Here is an 18,449-nt window from a genome sequence, read left to right on the forward strand (position 1 = left end):
GTCGTTTTCGGAGGAGTGTATGAGTGCTGAGCTGACGGGGTGGACTGTCCTTCCGGTTAGTTCCGCCACAGACGCCTGAATTTCAAGGGACGGAAGGGAAGCAGGAGGTGCTGGTAGGTCCTGAGGTCCGGAACCTCCAGCTGCCGTGGGGTCTCTCCCGGCGCGGGCCCAGGACCGAGCGCGCCCTGGGGGCACCTGCTCCTCCCCGCTGACCCCGGGGCAGGCGGGGCACCGTAAAGTCCTGACCTCACGCCCCCTCCTCCTCGCCGGCCCGTCCTAGCCGAGGCCCGAGGGTGGGCGAACCCGCGCCCCCGCACAGACGCCGCGTATCTGCGGGTGTATTTTGGACGGAGGCCTCCGACGGGAGTGGACGATGCGAGGAGGGTCCGGTCAGGGTGGACCCCGCCCAACGGCCCTCCGGACAGAGCGCCCAAAGCCCCGAGGTCCTCAGCGGGCGGGTCGTCACTCAGGCGCAGAGTCCGGGGGCAAATGGGACTGTGGCCTGTCAGGCGCCTCCGGTTGGATCCCTTCCCGCCGGTAAGCCGCTGCCAGACCCAATATCTGGCCGGGTCACGCGGCCTTGGAGGACCGGCCGAGGCCCCGCCCAGCGGCCGGAAGAGGGCGCGCAGGGCCGCCCACTTCCGACTGGGAGACGCGCCCACTTCCGGGCGGGCGTGGCGTGGTCGGCGTGCGTAGCCCGCTCGCCGGTCCATTCCGCTTTCGTTCGTCCCTCAGTCTGTCTCTGCGGAGCGTAGACCCCACAGGTGCGGGATGGGGCGCGCGACCAGGGGCGGGCGGGTGTCTTGTTCTCCGGCTCGCGGGGCCGCCCCCGCCGCCCGCCCGGGCCTCAGTTTCCCCGGCCGCTCCGCCCGGGACCGTAGGGTGGCGGCGGGGGCGGGGAGGTGCCGGGGCCGCGATGCCCCACCCCGGCCCCTGGGACGGTTGGCCTCCGGGGCTGCGGCTTCTTTGCGTAACCCCCGCAGCCTGCGTTTCCTGCTGCCCAGGGTCGGGGGCAGGGTGCACAGAGGGACTCCTGTGTTGGGTCACGGGGCAGGCAGACCCTTTAGGCGCTCGCTGGCTCTTCGCGGGTTGGGGGCACGGCAGGAGCTGGGGTCTGTTTCCCCCCAGGTAGGTGGGTGTGGGGCTGGGGTACCCAAACGTGCCCTCGTGCGACGTGCCGTCTTGCAGACCCGCCACACGCTCAGCCAGGCCGGATCGGAGCGGCCCCCATCATGGGCTGGGGAGCCGGCGGGAGCTGCACCCCGCGCCCACCCATCCGCCAGCAGCCGGCACCCGAAACCCGAGTGGTCGCTGTGGTCTTCCTCGGCCTCCTGTTGGACCTCCTGGCCTTCACCTTGCTGCTGCCCCTGCTACCTGCGCTGCTGGAGCGCCACGGCCGTGTGCAGGTGAGCACCCCCAGTCCCGATGCCGCTTCACCCCCGATGGCTGTCCATTGCTCCAAGCCCCTCAGGGACTCCCCAGCCCGTCACACTTCCTTGTTCTCTAGGATCCTCTCTATGGCTCGTGGCAGCGCGGGGTGGACTGGTTTGCTGCAGCCATTGGGATGCCAGCCGAGAAGAGGTACAACACCGTCCTGTTCGGAGGTATGGTTCCTGAGCCAGGGCTGAGGGCCCACTTGGGTCTTGCCTTCCTGGTTCCTCCTTTCTCAGTCCCAGGTCCTGATCCTCATATTCTCGTGCCTGGGCACTGTCTGTTCCTTCTCCAAGTGGGGGGTCTTGAGGCCATCTCAGCTCGAGGTCCGTGGCCTAGGAGTGCAGGGCCCAGCATGGTCCGACCCTTGGGGACTGGGCAGTGTGGTGACTGTGACCTCTGTCTCTTCCAGGTCTGATTGGCTCCGTCTTCTCCCTCCTGCAGTTCCTCTTGGCGCCCCTCACGGGGGCCGTCTCTGACTGCCTGGGGAGGCGCCCGGTGCTGCTGCTGTCCCTGGTACGGGTGCCCACAGATGGGAGCCTCTTCCCGCCCACCAGCGGCCCTCTGGCGAGGCAGCTGTGGGCCCTCCACGGCCCCTCGTTGCCCCCTGGGGGTGGTGTTCGGGGGGGCAGTGGCTTCTGTGGCTAAGCGAGGCTGTGCCAGAGCTGCTCCTGCCACGGGGACACTGGGAACACAAGTGGCCCTTGGGTGCTCCAGAACAGGGCAGGGTCCCAGGGTATTGCTTGGGCTTGCTGGCCCCTCTGTGGGCCCCTCCTGGCCTCAAGTGACCGTGCCTGCCCTTGGTCCCCGCCCTGAGGCAGGCAGGCTTGGCCACCTCGTATGCCGTGTGGGCCGCTTCGAAGAGCTTTGCGGCCTTTCTGGTCTCCAGGATAATTGGGGGCATCAGCAAGGGGAATGTCAGCCTCTCCACCGCCGTTGTCGCCGACCTGGGCTCGTCTCCCGCCCGCAGCAGGGGCATGGTGAGTGCGCTTCAGGGGGCTTAGGGGTGGACGGGCTCCCGGGCCCAGGTCTCCCTGCCTGGCTCAGGCAGTCTTCTCCCCAGGCAGTCATCGGGGTGGCCTTCTCTTTGGCCTTCACGCTGGGCCCCATGCTCGGCGCCTCCCTGCCCGTGGAGACGGCGCCCTGGTTGGCCCTGCTCTTCGCGGTCTCCGATCTGCTGTTCATCTTCTGCTTCCTGCCGGAGACGCTGCCCCCAGAGAAGCGGGTAAGGTGGGAGCCAGACAGGCGCAGGGGCTCGCTTCTGGGGCCTGCGGGGAGGCCGGGCCGCCCGCTCCCGGTGTCCAGACGCTCTTGGGACCACAGTGCCTCCTGAGGCCCCTGTGTTGCCCAAGTCCCCCTACCTCCAAAGCCTGGCAGGTGGACTGGGGGTAGGGGCCAAGCAGGTTCGGGTCAAGCCCACCCCCAGGCTGCGAGGCCTGGGGACGCCACCAGCCTCGTCGCAGGCTCCTCAATCCTGTGCCTTCCAGGCACCGTCCATCACGCTGGGGTTCCGAGCTGCTGTTGACCTGCTCAGCCCCCTGGCCCTGCTCTGCTTCTCAGCCGTGGCACGTGGCCCGGACCCGCCCACCGGAGTCAGTAAGGAGCGGGCCCCCTCGTGAGGGTAGGGCTGTGGCTCTCTCGGGCTGCCCAGGGTCCCCCCCCCAGCTGCCATCGGGGCCCCCTTTCCGCTGACGTCCCCTTCCGCTGCTCCGCAGGGCTGGGCAGCCTGCGCCTGCTGGGCCTGGTCTACTTCCTCTATCTTTTCCTGTTCTCGGGCCTGGAGTTCACGCTGAGCTTCCTCGTGCACCAGCGCTTCCAGTTCAGCAGGTGGGAGCGTGGGGCCCCTGCCGGGACCCCGCCTGGGCACGCCCTGCCCTCTCCCCATCCTGAGGCCCCGCCGCTTCAGGGCTGACTCCTACCTTGGCCCGTCCCCCGGGGCCCAGCCCGGGATCCCGGGGCGGGCGGTGCCTTGCGCCAAGAACGGGTGACGCACGGGCCGTCACCCAGGCTGCCTGGCTCTGCGTGCGAGCAGCACGGGCACAGCAGGGAAGGGGTGCTGACGGCTCGCTCCTCCCAGCCTAGAGCAGGGAAAGATGTTCTTCTTCATCGGCCTCACCATGGCCACCATCCAGGGCGCCTACGCCCGGCGGATCAGCCTTGGCGGGGAGATCGCAGCTGTGAAGCGGGTACGGGGGCTCCCCGGGCGTGGGGGCAGGCAGCGCCCCGAGCTCTGCGGAGGCAGCGGGGTGGTCCTGAGACCGGCTGTGCCGCCCGCAGGCCATCCTGCTGCTCATCCCCGCCTTCCTCCTCATCGGCTGGGGGCACACGCTGCCCGTGCTGGGCCTGGGCCTGCTGCTCTACTCCTTCGGTGAGTGAGTGGCCCTGACCAGGCTGGCGGGGGTGCGGTCAGGGGCCGGCGGCCGGGAATCCTGGAGGGTCGCACCCCTGCCGGCCCCTCCTCCAGGCTGACGGGCGCCTCCCTGATGTCCCCCACCAGCCGCTGCCATCGTGGTGCCCTGCCTGTCCTCCGTGGTCGCCGGCTACGGTGAGAGGCCCTTCCCTTGCCCGAGGTCACCCTGGGTGGCCCACAGGCACCTGACGGCCTCTGCCCTTTCCCCCACAGGCTCTCCCGGGCAGAAGGGTGTGGTCATGGGCACGCTGCGGAGCCTGGGCGCCCTGGCCAGGGCTCTGGGGCCCACGGTGGCCGCCTCAGGTGAGGGCTGCGCAACAGCGCTCGGGGCGTGCTGGGCACCTGGGGAGGCCCCGCCAGGCCAGGGGACTGCTGGCCCGAGCTGGAGGCCACACAGCCCCTGCTGGCCGCCTCGGTCCCAGCCACTGAACCCCCACCCCCACCCCCGGCTCAACCCCGCCGTCTTGTGGGGCGGGGACCGTCGCCATCACCACCCTGCTGTCTCCGCAGCGTACTGGCTGGCCGGGGCCCGGGTCTGCTACACCGTGTGCGCGGGGCTCTTCCTGCTCCCCTTCTCCCTCCTGCGGAAGCTGAGGCCTCCGGCAGGGACGCTCAAGGCCGAGTAGCTGAGCCACCCCTACCCCAGAGCCGGGCAGCTGACGCAGGGAGTGGGAGGCCTGAGCCAGGACGGCTCCCCGCTGCCTGCCTGACCCCTCGCTCCCCGCCCCCCAGCCCGGGGCTCAACCCGGGGAGGCCCAGGACTCGCACTTGTGCCTGTGACACTCCTGTGTGGACCTGCCTGCCGGGATCAGACTGCAAAACCTTCCAGGCTTTCTGTTCTCTTGTCTTTTATACTCAGCGACACACAGGGTATATCAGCCAAGTCTCTGAATGACCAAATAAAGCAGCTGTTTTGTATCAAGTGCCTTTCTCCAGTACCCAGCTCTGCCTCGACACACCCGCTGCCCAGGGAGACCCCCAGGCACCAGGAACAGCCGCTGAACACGCGTTACAGCTCCACGGTCCGGAAGAGCACAAGGCTCTGCCCAGGCCCGCTTCCCTCCTTCTGCGCTGTAGCGAGGGGTGGACAGGCCAACGGACCGCCCCCGGGTCAGCACTTACCAGGTGGTACTTGGGGCGTGTCCGGCAGACTGGGGAGGAGCGACCCTTCCGCTGGGCTCCCCCCACCTCGCCTGGACCCTGCCCTCTCTGCCCCCTGAGGAAGAACAAGCGGGCACTGGGGTAGGGCACTTCCAGGTTAGAGAGTCCCCCGTGGTCCAAAGTGACAAACTGCGTGGGATCTTTTTTTAGAACATAAGATAAACTTCTGAAGTCCTATTTTAAAGGAACAAAGAAAAGGAATTCAGATGCAAGACGGCTTCCCAAGTTTAGACAAGAAAACTGCTTAAAGAATTTTATTTGTGAGTAAAACATGTTACAATGAAGAAAGGCTGTAGAACTTGTCCTCCCAAGCCTGTGTCTGTATATGCAACTAAACTTCATGTTGTAATACAAAGAGTTAAACTACAAAAATGAAATTAAAGTCATTGCATACGTGGGGTCAGAGGAAGGGATAAAAGGAAGAGCCCGTGGTTAACTGAGGTGCAGGGTGAGGGTGGAGAACTCCACCACCGTCTTGGCAATGACACGACACGCAGGCGAGAAGGGGCTTGCCTGCCAGTAAGCTCGAAGCAGAGGTCAGCGCCATGCAGCCGCCTGAGGTCCTGCCTGGGTGTCGAGCGTGTGGGACCTGCGCCCACATCGGGCACTGGGTCCCCCAAGGGCCCCTCCCCCCTCCTGGGGACCTGTCTGGGGGACAGGCTGGCACTGGAGCTCCTGGGACAGGCCACTGTCGAAGAGACACCTGGCCACCCACCAGTTCCCACTAAGCAGCTAGCCGCTATCTTGCAGGGATGTGAGTGCAGTGGAATTCACCCCGTGGCGCTGGAGGGCGGGCAGTGGGCTCCGCCAGTGACTGCACAGGGCATCAGGTGGGACCCCTGGGGCCGACTCCTACCCCGAACTGCCTTCTATCGAAGCGAGGGTACCCTCCAGGCTGAGCCGAGCCGAGGTTCAGAGCATGACCCCCCAGGAGAGCGCACGGAGCCCTGCCGCGCTCTGCCACAGGCCCTGGGGAGAGAACGCAGCACAGCGCAGACCGTTCACTCACAGCGTGTAGGGGGAACTGCAGACGTGCTGAAAGGACATCTAGAAAGCACTCTTCCCCTCCTGATGCACCTTCCCTACGACGACGGGGATCGAGAGCCCCCAGTGAGTAAGGAATGGAGCCCCAAGTCTGGTTTTGGCCACGGGGGGCCGGTGAGACCATGCATAGGTTACCTGGGTGTACACAGGCCCGTCCGCTGCTGGGACTGCCGGCTCAGCCCAAACCCGCCTCTCAAAGTCCGCCACGGTGGCCTGGGCCCATTGGCGGGGACACGAGTGTTCTCACAGGACCATGGCTTTGTGTATCCAAACAAATGATATCACTGAGCAGAAAATGCCAGCAAGAAGCTACAGGTCTGATTCAGTCACCCGAGACCTCGGGGTGAAGGGAGGCTAGCAGAGACGGGGCACGGATTACTTCACGAGAGAAGGAGAGCAGGAGCGGTCGAGGCCAGAGCTGGCAGGGCCGCCCCCGATCCAGCCAGAACCTGGACTTAGCTAAGCCCCTGGGGACAGCGTGTCCCCGAGGGGCTCATGAGATGGGCCGAGGTGCTGGTCCCTGCAGGGCAGGGCTCCGAGGTGGACACAGAGACCAAGTCTCCCCCAGCACCTGAGGCTGCAGGCCGGGCAGCTGCGCACACGAGGTTAGCACCGGTCTCCGTGGGGATTTGGTCACGCCGCGAGGGGAGCGCTAGCTACACAGAGGGGTGGGCCTTTTGCATTCCATTACACAAGAAGACACGGGCACGAGACACGATCGGGGACAGTCGGGTGGCATCGGTTTGTGCAGGAAGGGCCTTCAGGAGTCGCTCCTCTTCTTGCTCTTCTTCAGGAAGGAGGGAGTGCGGAATTTCTTCTTCTTTTTGGAGGGGGACTTGCCCGGAGACCCATCGCTGCCAGGGTCCACAGCAGCCCCCTCCTCGGCAGCCGGGGAGGCGGCCTCGTCGGCCGCCTGGGCTGTGACTGGCTCAGGGATGGCCGCCGAGGGGGACCTGGTGGGGCCTGGAGGGCCCCCTGCTTCACAAAGCCCCTCTTCCTCCTCCTCCTCCTCCTCCAACGTCGGGAAGCAGAGCGCTTCTGAAGGCTCATCAGGGGACAGGTCAGGGAGAGTCGGCGTGAAGGTGGCGGCATCACTGTCGTCTCCGGAAGCCGGCTCCTGCGGCAGGTCTGGGGGGCGGGGGGGAGAGGCGAGGTTAGAGGGCGACTGCCTGGACCTCCAAGGGGGATCGCAAGCGCCCTGCACCAAACAAGAGTAAGAAGCTGTCAGTAAGATCTACTCTGCTTCAGGCTGGCTGCAGCTCACAGTGCAAAACGTGGGCTCAACCTCAGGGTGGTTTTTAGCTCCTTCTCATGGACGACATGCTGACAAAGCCAGACAGAATCCCAGGGCTTGGGTCCCCAGTCACAGAGACGGTGATGAAGGCAAGTGGAAACATTTTCAGTATTGCAACGTCTGCGTTAAACACTTGAACCCTTTTAAAGGACACGTGTTAGTAATCCTGAAATCAAGCCTAAATTTGTATCCACGACACCTGGTCTCCCCCAAGGAGAAAACTATATAAAGCTGTGGCAGCTGGTAGAAAACTATGAGTTGATTCCCAGACCCCCATCAACATCAACACCAAACAAAGGCCATTTTAGGCTGGAGAGTTAAAAAAGACACGAACGATAAGGGACGGGCAAAAAATTCAAGCCCCCTTAACAATTTGAACATGGAAACATAAAAGAGCCAAATGGAACTTATTTTAAAGAAACAGCCTGAGGACTGGTTTCTACACTGACCCTGGGGGAAACCAGTTTTGTAGATTTTTTAAAATAGTCCACCAAGTCACCAGCCACTGGCAGGTTAGGCAACAGCAAACCTTCAGTGCCTGGAAATCTAGCCAAACGTCCGGAGGTGAGCAGAGGCTGGGCTGGGCTGAGGTGCGGCTGCAGGGGACTGGGCGGGAGCAGTTAGGACTCACTCCGCGAAGCATGCACAGGTGGCCTGTGGGTGCTCAGGGGAACTCTGACCATCTGACAAATGTCACATTGGGAAAACAGCACTAAATGTCACTCTTCCACCCCCTCAAATTAAGCTTAAGCACCCAGTTTAAGCAAAGATCCAAACACATGCGACCCCCGTGCAGCAGGGGGCAAAATCCCAGCCTGAGTCTAGTCTAGACTTGTCTCGAAGGCTCAACAGGACCACGTGGTCCCTCTGAAACTTCTGAGACCCACAGTGCTCGGAGCAGCGCCACCTCGGCCCTGGGGGGACTCGAGGACAGGCTGCCCACCGCACAGCTCAGGGGACCCAGCCCCTTCCAGGAAGGCCACTGCCCAGAATGGAGGAACTGGGTAAAAGAAGGGCCTTTGTTTTTATTTTGAATAAACAAAAAACAAAAATTAATAAGCAACAAAGAAGCAGGAGAATGAGGCAAAGCACAGGGAATTCCGATTAAACAGCAGAGGGCCAGGCAGCAGGCGGTACTTACTATGGTAACAGGTACTCTTTAGCACATCCACCTCCTGTTTGTAACGCAGCCACAGGAAGAGAAAAGCACAGGTAGAGAATCTATGCATTCAGTCACGGCCATCGGGTTACAGAAGGAGAATGGCCAGGCCATTCTTGTGGACACAGAAAAGGGCAGGAGGTGAGCCACAGGCTCCCGACAGGCACGGGAAGCACAACGTACAAGACTAAGGGACAGACAGGCAGGCCACACGTCACAGAAACACGGTGGGTGGTCTGAGAGGCCAGGGGAGGCGGGCACTCTCCACGGACTGGGAAATATGGCCAAAGAATGCAGCCCTGTGGCCCAGACACAACGGAGGACGTTTCTGGGGGTGATCCGAGCACAGGAAGGTCTAGGAAATGTGCAAGCAGTGGGCAAAACTGACATCATGAATGAAGGCAGGTTCCGATCCCCAACGACTGTCCTCCCACCTGTGACATCACGCTAACGAATCTGTGTTGCCTCAAGTTACCCCGGGCAGAACCAGCACGGGAGTGGAGGAGGCTGGGCGAGCTCAGAGCGGATGACGTACTGTTTTCCATGCAAACACACTCGGCTGTTAGTGTCAGTTCAACTACTGCCACACTCAGCTGCTTTTCTTACACAAAGCCACGAAGCTCGGCCCCTCCTGGCAATGCCACCCCGGGCGGCCGTGCACCCTCCCACACGGGACGGCCGCATACCCACCTCCAGCCCAGAGCTCACCTTCCTCCAGCTTGATGGGGGCGCTGGGGGGAGTGTGGGGGGCACCAGGGGGCTCCGGAGGGCTCTCTTCTTTGTCTTCTCTAGCCTCGTCCAGATTCTCTGCAGGTGCACACAGGGCAGAAAGAGCGCGGTGAAGGCCTTTGGACACGGCGGGCCTCCCCTCGCCCCTTCCCGGGCGGACGGGCCCTCCCGCCCTGCCCATCGGGCTGCCTCGGGGAGGGCGGGAGGGGCTGCTCAGGGCGCAAGCAAGAGCCCAAGAAGGGAAGGGCTCGCAGCCGCTGGCCTCAACCTTTTCCCCATTCCTACCCGAAAGAGGACAAAGGAAGCCACTCCTGACGGGGCTGTGGATCTCGGTTTGAGAATCTGCCAGAGCTGCCTCTGTGACGGGCTGTGACCGGTGACCCCCAGCCTGTCCTCTCCTGTCCTCTGGTGAGGGGCCCCTCCCCATGTCCTCACCATCCTGCCTCTCCTGCTGCTGAGCAAGAGCCCAGGGTCCCAAGCACCCTCGCCCTACCTGCCACCTCAAGGGACATTACAGGAGCGTGACCTTGGTTTTAATTTGTTATTTAGAGCATTTTCTACCAATAATTTAAACTTGGCAGTTGTAACACGTATTTTTATTTTCTATAGTAAAATATGCTAAGGAACAGAGGAAAAATTACAAGAACTAGGACTCAGGATCCTGAAATTCCAAGTCTGCCTCTCATTTAGGGAAAAATATATACCAGTATTATCTTAATTCCTTAAATCTCCTTCTCTCATTGAAACTTTTCACGTTAATAGCTTCAGACCAACTTGCCTCCCCAAGTCCCCCGAGCCTACAGCTCCCTTCCTGAAGCCAAGTGTCTCTAAACAGAGGCCTTCACACCTCCTGCCTGAGTGAACAAATTCCTTCAGCCAGGAAAAGAAGCCAAAGGCGAGGGGCTTTCTTCCTCGTGCCTGAGGTGCTGCCTTTAACAGACAGCCTGAGGTCACCCGCGGCACACACTACCCGCCCCCCACCGCCGTGCCCAGAGCCAGCACCAGTGCTGGGCAGGGGCTTCCTGGCAGTGGCCCCTGGCTGCCACTCCCACTGCCGACGGCTCTGTGATCACACAGCACGACCACAGCTGTCCCCGTCCACACTCACTCGCTTGCTGTGACATCACTCCTCATGCAGCCTCACATATAGAGGAAGTATTTGTGTCTTGTGGTTTAACTCAAAAAAAAAAAAAAAAATCCAGGTTTCCCAGACACTGGAAGGGTCTGAGTCCAAAGAGCAGACACACATATGTGTGCACAGGACCTGGGATGAGGCTACAGGACCAGTAGCTCAGGCCCACACACCAGTTCTTGCTCTAAGGCAAGTAATTATGGCCACAGCTCAGACAGAGCTGTCTACAGGGCTGCATGCACCGTTCAGGAGGTGATCAGAGTTAGTGCTGTGACCAGAAAAGGTCAGGCTCACTCTGAATCTATGCGCAGCACGCCTTAATTTTAATGCATATATAACAAAGTGACAGGCAGTGATGGTGTAACACACTGAAAAACAATTCAGCAGTTTTTTTGCACAACTCAAATTCCAATAGCAGCTATGTGATGCATTATGTAATTGGTCTAAAACAAGACTAAAAAAGAAAAAGTTAAATTGGGGCAAATCAGAGGTTGCATTTGAAGCAGGAATAGTTCCCAGGATGGTCCCACATTGACCTGGAGGGCTGCTCCCAAGAGGAAGAAGCGTGGGCCATCCTAAGGTCCCGCGGACAGCAGCATGAAGCTCCTGGAGGGGACGTCGTGTCCCAGGGTCTTCGTGGTAACCAACCCAGGGCACTCAGGGACAGTGATTCAGACCCACTGAGCCTTCGTGTCAGAGGCAGTGGGAGGCTGGCTTCTCTCTTAGTTCTCAAAATGTTTGGATGTGCTTTTAAAAACCTGAAGTTTGAAACAAGCTGCTCCAAGAGGTTCTGGCTCTCAGAGCCATTTATTTTCCTTTGTTGTAAAACAGTCCCAACATGTTTTACAAAAATATGACCTCCTATGTCAGTGAGCTACCAAGAGAAACAAAGGCTGCACCAGCACTGGCCACACCCTTCACAGGGTCTGGAAAGGTGCCAGAGAGCCCGACACGCTAGTCCCTGGGCCTGTGACCGTGCCCAGCCAGGGAGCTCTCGGGGCTTACGGAGAAAAAGAGTCCGTGAGAAAACTCCAAGCCGTGACTGCAGCTGGGACGAAGGTGGGAGGAGACCGCGTGCAGGGGTGCAGGTCACAGACCCGGGCCGGCCTCCGCCACACACGGCCTTGTTCTTGGGAACAGATTGCTCTACTCCGCCCTCTCCAGGAGCAGAGCAGGACGTGCAGAGACCGGCACGCTGGGCTTACCTTTCCTCGCCACCTACAATCAGCACAGGACAGAGGAGCCCACAGAGTGCTCCCTGCCGCCTCTGCACCCACGAGCCGGCCCTGCGGCGCCCCGGACCCGCGAGCTTGCTCACCTTCGGGGCCCTTCTGCTTGCGCTCCACCTCTCTGCGGTAGTCCTCCAGCTCGCGGTCGGTGAGCGTGTTGAAGGGGTTGGGTCCCGCGGTGCTCACGATGACGTGGGGCTGGTACTCCTTCTCAATGATGGCCTTGGAGGCCGTCACTAGCTCGCCCTGTGGACAGAAAGGGACGGCTGGTCCGCAAGAGCCCCGCCGCTCCAGGACTCTCCCTCCTCCCGGGCGAGGGGGGACGGGGCGCACACACATCCCTGAGCGGCAGCCCGGGTACGGCCCGAGGCCCTGACGCTTAGGCTGAGCGGCAGCCTTCAGCAGCAGACTGAGAAACACATGCAACGGGGCAGAGACTCCTAGGAAAGTCCTTCAGACTTCAGAAGCAGAGGCACCAACGTGCAGATCAAGTGTGTAGAGCATCCCAGGGAGAGGCCCATCTCCTCACAGACAGACAGGGATGGATGCAAAAGGGGACTTTTAAAGTCAACTACCCTCCTCCCAAACCAGAAAATGTCATGATCCCAACACTCCGGTAGGTGTGCTCAGAAATGTGCTTATGTTCTAAGAGCACAGAAAAGTTCTGTTCTTTCGACTGTGCATTTGATTTGTAACTAGATCCTGTAACTTACCCCAAAACATTAAGAGATAACAGAATGTCACAAAACACCAGCACTTGTCTGAGGAATTTGGAAAACTGTAAGAATTTATACAAAAGAAAAAAGAAAGCTTAAGCAAAGCGAAGCACACAGGTGGCCCGGCCCTCAAGGAGGAGGCCGACACAGCCGGGCGCACAGGCAGGGAGCAGTGGGCAGCCCGCGGGCGCTTCACCCGCCCACCCTCGCCTGCCCAGCGCAGCTCTGTGCCCCGCAGCTCGCCAGCTTGGCCCCCACACGGTCTGGGGCTCAGTTTTGAGAAAGTTAACCAGAACCCAAGCACGTGCCCATTACTTAATGAGAACTTCTGGAAGCCAGTGAAAACAGGAGAATCCACTATCGTTTCGATGCCAGGCCTGGCCCGGCAGCGCTCTCCTCGGTGGGCGAACACCAGAGGGAGAGGGCGTGCCAGCGACGTGCATGAGAGACAGGGCCAGGCCGAGTCCCAGGACATTCAGCTCACCGGCCAGCTGCTCCCCTGGGAACCTGGGCTGAGCAGTCACCGTCCAGCGACATGGACCCCAGGCGAGAGAAGGAAAAGGCTGGAATCCGCAGCCTGTGCTCAGAGAGCCTCGAGATTGGAAATCAGCTGCCTAGATGGGGAGGGGGCTCCTTCTGAGCAGGCCCGACCCCAGGTCGACTGGCTTTTCCTTCAGAAGTAGCCCAGCCTCCCCAGACAGGGATCGGATCCTCGTCTGCCACGAGTTAGCTCTGTGGCCTGAGACAAGCCCCTTGCCGTCCACGGGCCTGTTTTACAGGCCTCGTGAGGGGCCTGCCAGGCTGACCGCAGCTAAGACGTGCTGAGCACTAACATCCTAGGATCTACGGCAACTAGGGAACTGCGTTTGCATCCTGGTATCACTGCCAGTAAAATGAGATGGAGATTCGAGCTTTCAGAGAAATGTTTACATCATTTAAATCAAATGTTCAGTCAACTGCCACGGAGACGCCCTGTGGTCAAGCAAGGTCCTTTCTGTCTGGAACACCTGGCCCTCGAGGTGCAGCATGGCTGGTTCCTGCCCCCACCGGCAGGGAGCTCCCTCCTCCAAATTCCTCAGCTGAGGGCCGAGCTGCCTTCCAGACCAGCTCTGAACAGATCCAGGGACACAGGGACCCTGTTATTCTGGAGGGAAGGAGACACAGATACGCTGGAGACGCAGAGGGACGCAGGCCCGCTGTGGAGCAACCCAGGCCGAGAAACCAGGACGTGCAGTGGCCGCTCCCGCCAGCAGGCCCCGCGGAGACTCTCGCTGCTGCCGTCACTTGGAGCCACCGCCACGGGCTCTAAGCAGGACAGACGCCCAGCAACCACGTCTGCCGCGACTGACACCGCCTGTGTGGGATGACAGCTCCAGCTCCGAAGCTGTGCAAACCTGGTCTAGTGCCCTGACCTCTCTGAGCATCAGACTTTCACCTGTAAAACCTACTCAGGTTTGAATTTACACTCCCAGTGCGGGGCCACACACACACTAGGTGCTCAACACCAAGTGCACCGGGCGAGTCCACAAGTTGGGCCGCAGGCCTCCTCGCATTTCTACCATGCGGCAGGGGGCTGCAGGCACACGCGGCAACAGGGAAGCTCGCGCTACACAAATCGCACAACAGAGTTCTTCCCCGCGCTGGACAACTTTCAGCGTAGACCTTCCCACCCTGGTCTCTAACAACTCGATTCGCTCGTAATGAGGTCCAGAAGGCTGCATGCCGGCTCGCGCAGCACTGGAGTCAAGCGCGCCTGCAGCAGGGCTCAGCATTCCTTTCAGAACCGGAGTGTCGGGCTGTGGCTGGCAACTCACCGCCCCTCCCCCGTCAGAAGACACCCCCTGCCCTGTGTGAACAGCTGTCGCCATGCGGGAGAGATGGGGGCAAAGCAAAGTCCTTCCAGAAAAGCCCCAACTTCCCAAGTCCCAAACACCTGTTCCTCAGGTTCTCAAACAGGAAGCAAGTATCCATACACTTGCCTTACCGGGAAGAGGATGTGTTTAGAACCTTAACAACCCCAGTCCTTCCCTGGTCAAGGAGAACTCAACTTGCCAGCAAGCAGTGCCATCTTCCAGGAGTAATGCCGTCTGCATCTTGAGGTCCACACTAAAGGATGTGGACACAGACCCAGTCAAGGACGCTGGCGGAGTCAAAGCACACTCTCACCCCTGGAATGAGACGTGCGTAGTGGGAAGAAGACCAGGGGTGCAAATGTGAGCACCAGGAGGCGGATGATGGAGGAAAACCGGGAACAGAAATCCGTGTCCAGGGGCGTCGACATCTCCCCAGCCGGGAGCAGTCTCCTCGGCTAACCGCACCGGACACGGCACTCACAGCGGCACGCTGTTCAGATCTGCTGTGGGGAGGACGCCGGAATCTCCAGGAATCTCACTCCCACAGACTCTTAACTTCCCAGCCAGGCACGAGGGGGGCCCTATGTACAACACTTCACGACGCGGTCGCAGGTGCCTGGGACGCACGCCCAAGTCTGAGCACCACGCGGTGAAGCAAAAGCCAGAGTGCAGCTGGAGGAGGAGCCACGAGGGCGCCCTCCAATCCAGCCCGCCAGTCCGCCCTCCAGACAGCCCGCACAGGAGCAAACAGAGACCGCCAAGCGCGAGAGAACACCAGAGGACCGCACAGCAGTGACTGCGCACTGGCCTGAGCCCACCAAGCTGGAGGCGGCTCCCGGCTCTCACAGTAAGCACCCTGGGGCCATGGGCTCAGCACTCTGGACGCATCTGAGAGAAAGAATTATGAACTACCAAGATCACAACAGCTTATGGTCCAAAGTCGCAACATGAAAAACAAGCAACGGGGTAAGAAGACATCTTTCTCCCTTGCTCTGAGAAGTTCCCCTAAGAATGGTAGCTGCAAGTACATTCTAAGGACAAGGAAAAATGGGGCCCATTGAATTAATATATAAATGTGCAAGAAAACTTTACCAGCAGTGCTTCCAGACAGGAATATAGAATCATTAGTGCAAATCTGATTTCTCTGGCAATGGGAACATTGATAAAATATTTGCATCTCACTGGAGGTGTATTAATCGAAAGAGACCCTGAAAATTTCCTTTGAACACAGGGTACACACCACTAAGACACTCAGCCGTGTGGTCGGCCACTCTGGCTCTACACACTAGCAGCCTGAGTGTGTAGAGGGTTTCCTTCCACCTGGGCAAGTTACACCAGATACATTTTCCACCTACGGTACGTGTCAGGCACGCACGTACACAGAGAAATTACAATTCTGGGTTTCAAATTTTCATAAGTATTTTTTCCCCTTTGCAACACTAAAACAATTATCTAGGGTTTTTCTTTTGTTTTTTTTTTTAAGGTAAAAATACATTTCCTCAACAAGGGCTGGCAAAGACTGTCCTGTTTTATTTCCCATTCCTCTGAAATGACGTCTTTCAGTCATACAGCCCCTGGCTGCCGCGTTCATCGCGCCCCCGGTCACAGCTGAGCGAGCGAAGGCAGACGGTCTCACGGGGCAGCCGACAGCTCGCAGTACACCCGTGAGCCTCCTGCAACCGGCACCTTGTAAAAGGCAAACTCCCAGATCCCCACACATGCACCCACCAAGGTCACATGCAGAACTTCAGAAACATCCCTAAGATCAGCCATTTCTCAGCACAACGTAAAAATGCTGAAAATTGTAAAAATAACCTCATACAAAATGCTTTATTTAAAGAAGCGAATAAGCAGAACAGAACCTTTTGTACGATCTCACAAATTAATTGAGAGATCCGTTTAAAGCTCCTGCGATACCTAAGACGATACCTAGCGAGGGCGACAGGTGAGGGGCGGGGCAGGTAAAGAGCAGGGCGTGCCAACAGGTAGCTGAGGGCGGGGCGGTGAGTACCTTTCTAAAAGAGAGAGACTTAGCGGGACTAAAGGTCTGCTCTGTACGCTGGAGCCCTTCGATTGTTTCCGTACAGTCAGAGAGGGGTGCGTCCTGCAACAGTAAACTGAGTCGTCAGAGCCCACCAGGCCCGGCTGTGGAACATCAACGAGAGCACAGGATGAAGCCAGCTGAGAGCATGCAGCGGGACAGCCGTCAACAGTGATGCAGCGGTGATGGCGGTGCAACGTGCAAACACGGGCCACAGAACCAGGACCGCGGCTGGCCAACGTCAGAAAATGCAACAACAATCACCAACCCCGGTGAGTCATGTTTAAAACATTCGGTGGCAACTTAATTTTCAGAGATAACTACTTACACAATTATCTTCAATGTGCCATGAGGTACAATCCTTTTACAGAAATGCGTGTAAATGTGGACCACATTTACAGGAACCCTCTGCACTTTTCCCCAAGCAGAGCTTTGTTGTGGACAGCAATCTATACAAGAACCAAAGTCCACGACACCCACCCTCTTCCAGCGTTGTACACAGTTCACCGCTAACACCGGGCGAACCCAGGCCCTCAGCCAGGCATGCACGACATGGAGCTGGGCTGGAGGGGGACACGGCCCTGGGCATGCTTATGCTTGGTCTACCACTCAAGGAGGAGTGGCTGGGTTCCTTCTTATCATGAAGACTTTGAACAAAGAAAACTGGCTGCCTAGGACACTTACCTCATAGTCATTCTCTCCCAACTTAAGAATAATTTTGGAGCGGGCAGTCATTAGAGCCACCACCCACTACCATCAGAGACATCCTGAGCTCTCACCTGGACGAGGCTCCTGTCCATCACTACACCACACAACACCTGGGACTGGGGGCCAGCCGTCTTAATGTCCTGTAGGTTCTGCTCTCGAATCTGAGGATGGCAAGAAGGGAAACACACATCAACAGTACAGAGAAACCTCGCTGTGACTGAAAGTCACCGTTTGTGCGCTTGGGCCCCCCAGCACAAGCTGCTCTTCTGTTCTGCCCTGCACCCCAGTGGGTCCTGCATGACCACCGTGCCCGCTTAACGGTGCTGGTCCAGCCCGATTAGTAATTCATGGGTCTGAGGAGACGGAGGGCCCCTTCCAGATGACTTCGGCAGGCACAGACCTCACTGAACTCACTAACTCGAGGGGAGGCACCCCCCGTGTGCCCATCTTTTAGTGACACTGTGAACACTGGTGGATCTCATGTTCCAATATACCAAACATTCTAACTCTTCAAATGAACCCTGCAAGGCAGGGGGCAAAGGCTGTTCTTGCCAGGAACAGGCTCTGCAGCTTCAATTCTGCCCTGCTATGTGAGCAGGTGTTAGTTCGACAATGGGGGCCAAAGCGTCTGCTGCTCACGCACTGCCACTGCACTTTGTTAGCGCAGCAGCAAAGCAGTGTGAAGGGAGGACCTCAGCAGTCACGTGGTGGCAGCGGAGGTCCTCCTGGAGCTACACCCTCCCCGCTGCAGCAGCAGGCCTCCTGCCCCACCCAGGGCCGCCTCCTCCCGCACGCACGTCAGCTTCCACCGATTGCTGGTGGCGGTCGGTGCACACCTTGTTCCTCATCTCCTGGACCTCTTTTGGGTTGGTGTTCAATGGGACAAACAGGTTAGGGACGGCAGAGGTGGGAGTCCTATGTCCATCCTCTTTAGTCCACTGTAATAGCAAGGACAGTTGAAAAGTCAGAATCGTGACAACAGTAAGTGACACCACAGCATCCAATTTGTCCAACTCCTCTCACATCTGGTCATGCACCGAACTTCACAGAGAGTGAACCAATGACCACACCGCCTGGGTCACTGCAGTGGCTGGAAACCAGTAATGCTGGAAGCCAGAGTTGTGACTGACTGGCAAGTGCCAGTCAGAATGCCCAGCTGAAATCTAGGGCGCGGCACGGGCTGACGACAGAGCTATGCCCCATGACTCCCTCGGACAAGCCGCGGGGGACCCTTCAGAGCACACTGGTTCACCGCTCCGAGAGTCCTCAACACCAAAGCCGGCGGGAAGCATGAGATGACGGGGTCATGAGAAGCGGTGTGACGCTGCTGTCCAGGTGAGGGGAGACTCTGTGCGGTGAGGCGAGAGCGGGCATCACCAAAGTTTTGCATTAAAATAAACTACCGCACCAGAATGTACTGTTTGCGTAGCTATTTCAACCCAAGAAGATTACTGTATGAAGACTTATACAGTAGCTACCTGGCGGAAGAGTTTGGTGATGTCAAATACTTTATATAATTAATACTTTTGAGTGTTACAAAAA

The 18,449-nt window shown here is 59.2% G+C and overlaps 2 protein-coding genes across 18 annotated transcripts in view; one reads left to right on the plus strand and one right to left on the minus strand.

Moving 5' to 3' along the window:
- The first annotated feature begins 641 nt into the window (after positions 1–641).
- On the plus strand, positions 642–4,764 carry MFSD10 (major facilitator superfamily domain containing 10). Of its 4 annotated transcripts, none has more exons than XM_057546378.1 (13): positions 642–764; positions 1,189–1,406; positions 1,508–1,604; positions 1,844–1,947; positions 2,321–2,411; positions 2,499–2,656; positions 2,919–3,027; positions 3,147–3,258; positions 3,509–3,617; positions 3,709–3,799; positions 3,929–3,976; positions 4,055–4,144; positions 4,352–4,764. In XM_057546378.1, the coding sequence occupies exons 2-13, from the start codon at positions 1,233–1,235 to the stop codon at positions 4,465–4,467; spliced, it is 1,299 nt and encodes a 432-aa protein (XP_057402361.1). In that variant the 5' UTR covers positions 642–764; positions 1,189–1,232; the 3' UTR covers positions 4,468–4,764. The 4 variants fall into 4 exon arrangements, with proteins under 4 accessions (XP_057402361.1, XP_057402362.1, XP_057402360.1 ...); XM_057546379.1 differs by having other exon boundaries at positions 643–764; positions 2,253–2,411; positions 2,495–2,656; positions 4,701–4,764; XM_057546376.1 differs by having other exon boundaries at positions 644–764; positions 2,253–2,411; positions 2,495–2,656.
- Positions 4,765–5,240: 476 nt separating this feature from the next.
- ADD1 (adducin 1) overlaps positions 5,241–18,449 on the minus strand; it is a 76,986-nt gene continuing 63,777 nt past the window's right edge. For 4 of the 14 annotated variants that reach the window (XM_057546359.1, XM_057546354.1, XM_057546355.1 and 1 more), the window contains exons 11-16: positions 17,705–17,845; positions 16,979–17,068; positions 16,170–16,262; positions 11,679–11,835; positions 9,208–9,306; positions 5,241–7,174 (exon numbers count right to left, since the gene is read on the minus strand). In XM_057546359.1, coding sequence (XP_057402342.1) covers positions 6,807–7,174; positions 9,208–9,306; positions 11,679–11,835; positions 16,170–16,262; positions 16,979–17,068; positions 17,705–17,845 — 948 coding nt within the window. In that variant the 3' untranslated portion in view covers positions 5,241–6,806. Of the gene's footprint in view, positions 7,175–8,480; positions 8,516–9,207; positions 9,307–11,678; positions 11,836–16,169; positions 16,263–16,978; positions 17,069–17,704; positions 17,846–18,449 lie in introns of those variants that run through there. The other 10 variants (XM_057546360.1, XM_057546357.1, XM_057546365.1 and 7 more) reach the window with 6 other exon arrangements.

Source organism: Balaenoptera acutorostrata, chromosome 5 (assembly GCF_949987535.1).
Source record: "Balaenoptera acutorostrata chromosome 5, mBalAcu1.1, whole genome shotgun sequence".
Taxonomy (NCBI): domain Eukaryota; kingdom Metazoa; phylum Chordata; class Mammalia; order Artiodactyla; family Balaenopteridae; genus Balaenoptera; species Balaenoptera acutorostrata.

Bases quoted from the DNA above. Each gene is read 5' to 3' on its own strand.
- MFSD10 (XM_057546376.1), top strand. From the start codon at position 1,233: ATGGGCTGGGGAGCCGGCGGGAGCTGCACCCCGCGCCCACCCATCCGC. The intron at 2,412-2,494 runs GTGAGTGCGCTT...TCTTCTCCCCAG, and splicing joins CCGCCCGCAGCAGGGGCATG to GCAGTCATCGGGGTGGCCTT. The intron at 3,259-3,508 runs GTGGGAGCGTGG...CGCTCCTCCCAG, and splicing joins CAGCGCTTCCAGTTCAGCAG to CCTAGAGCAGGGAAAGATGT.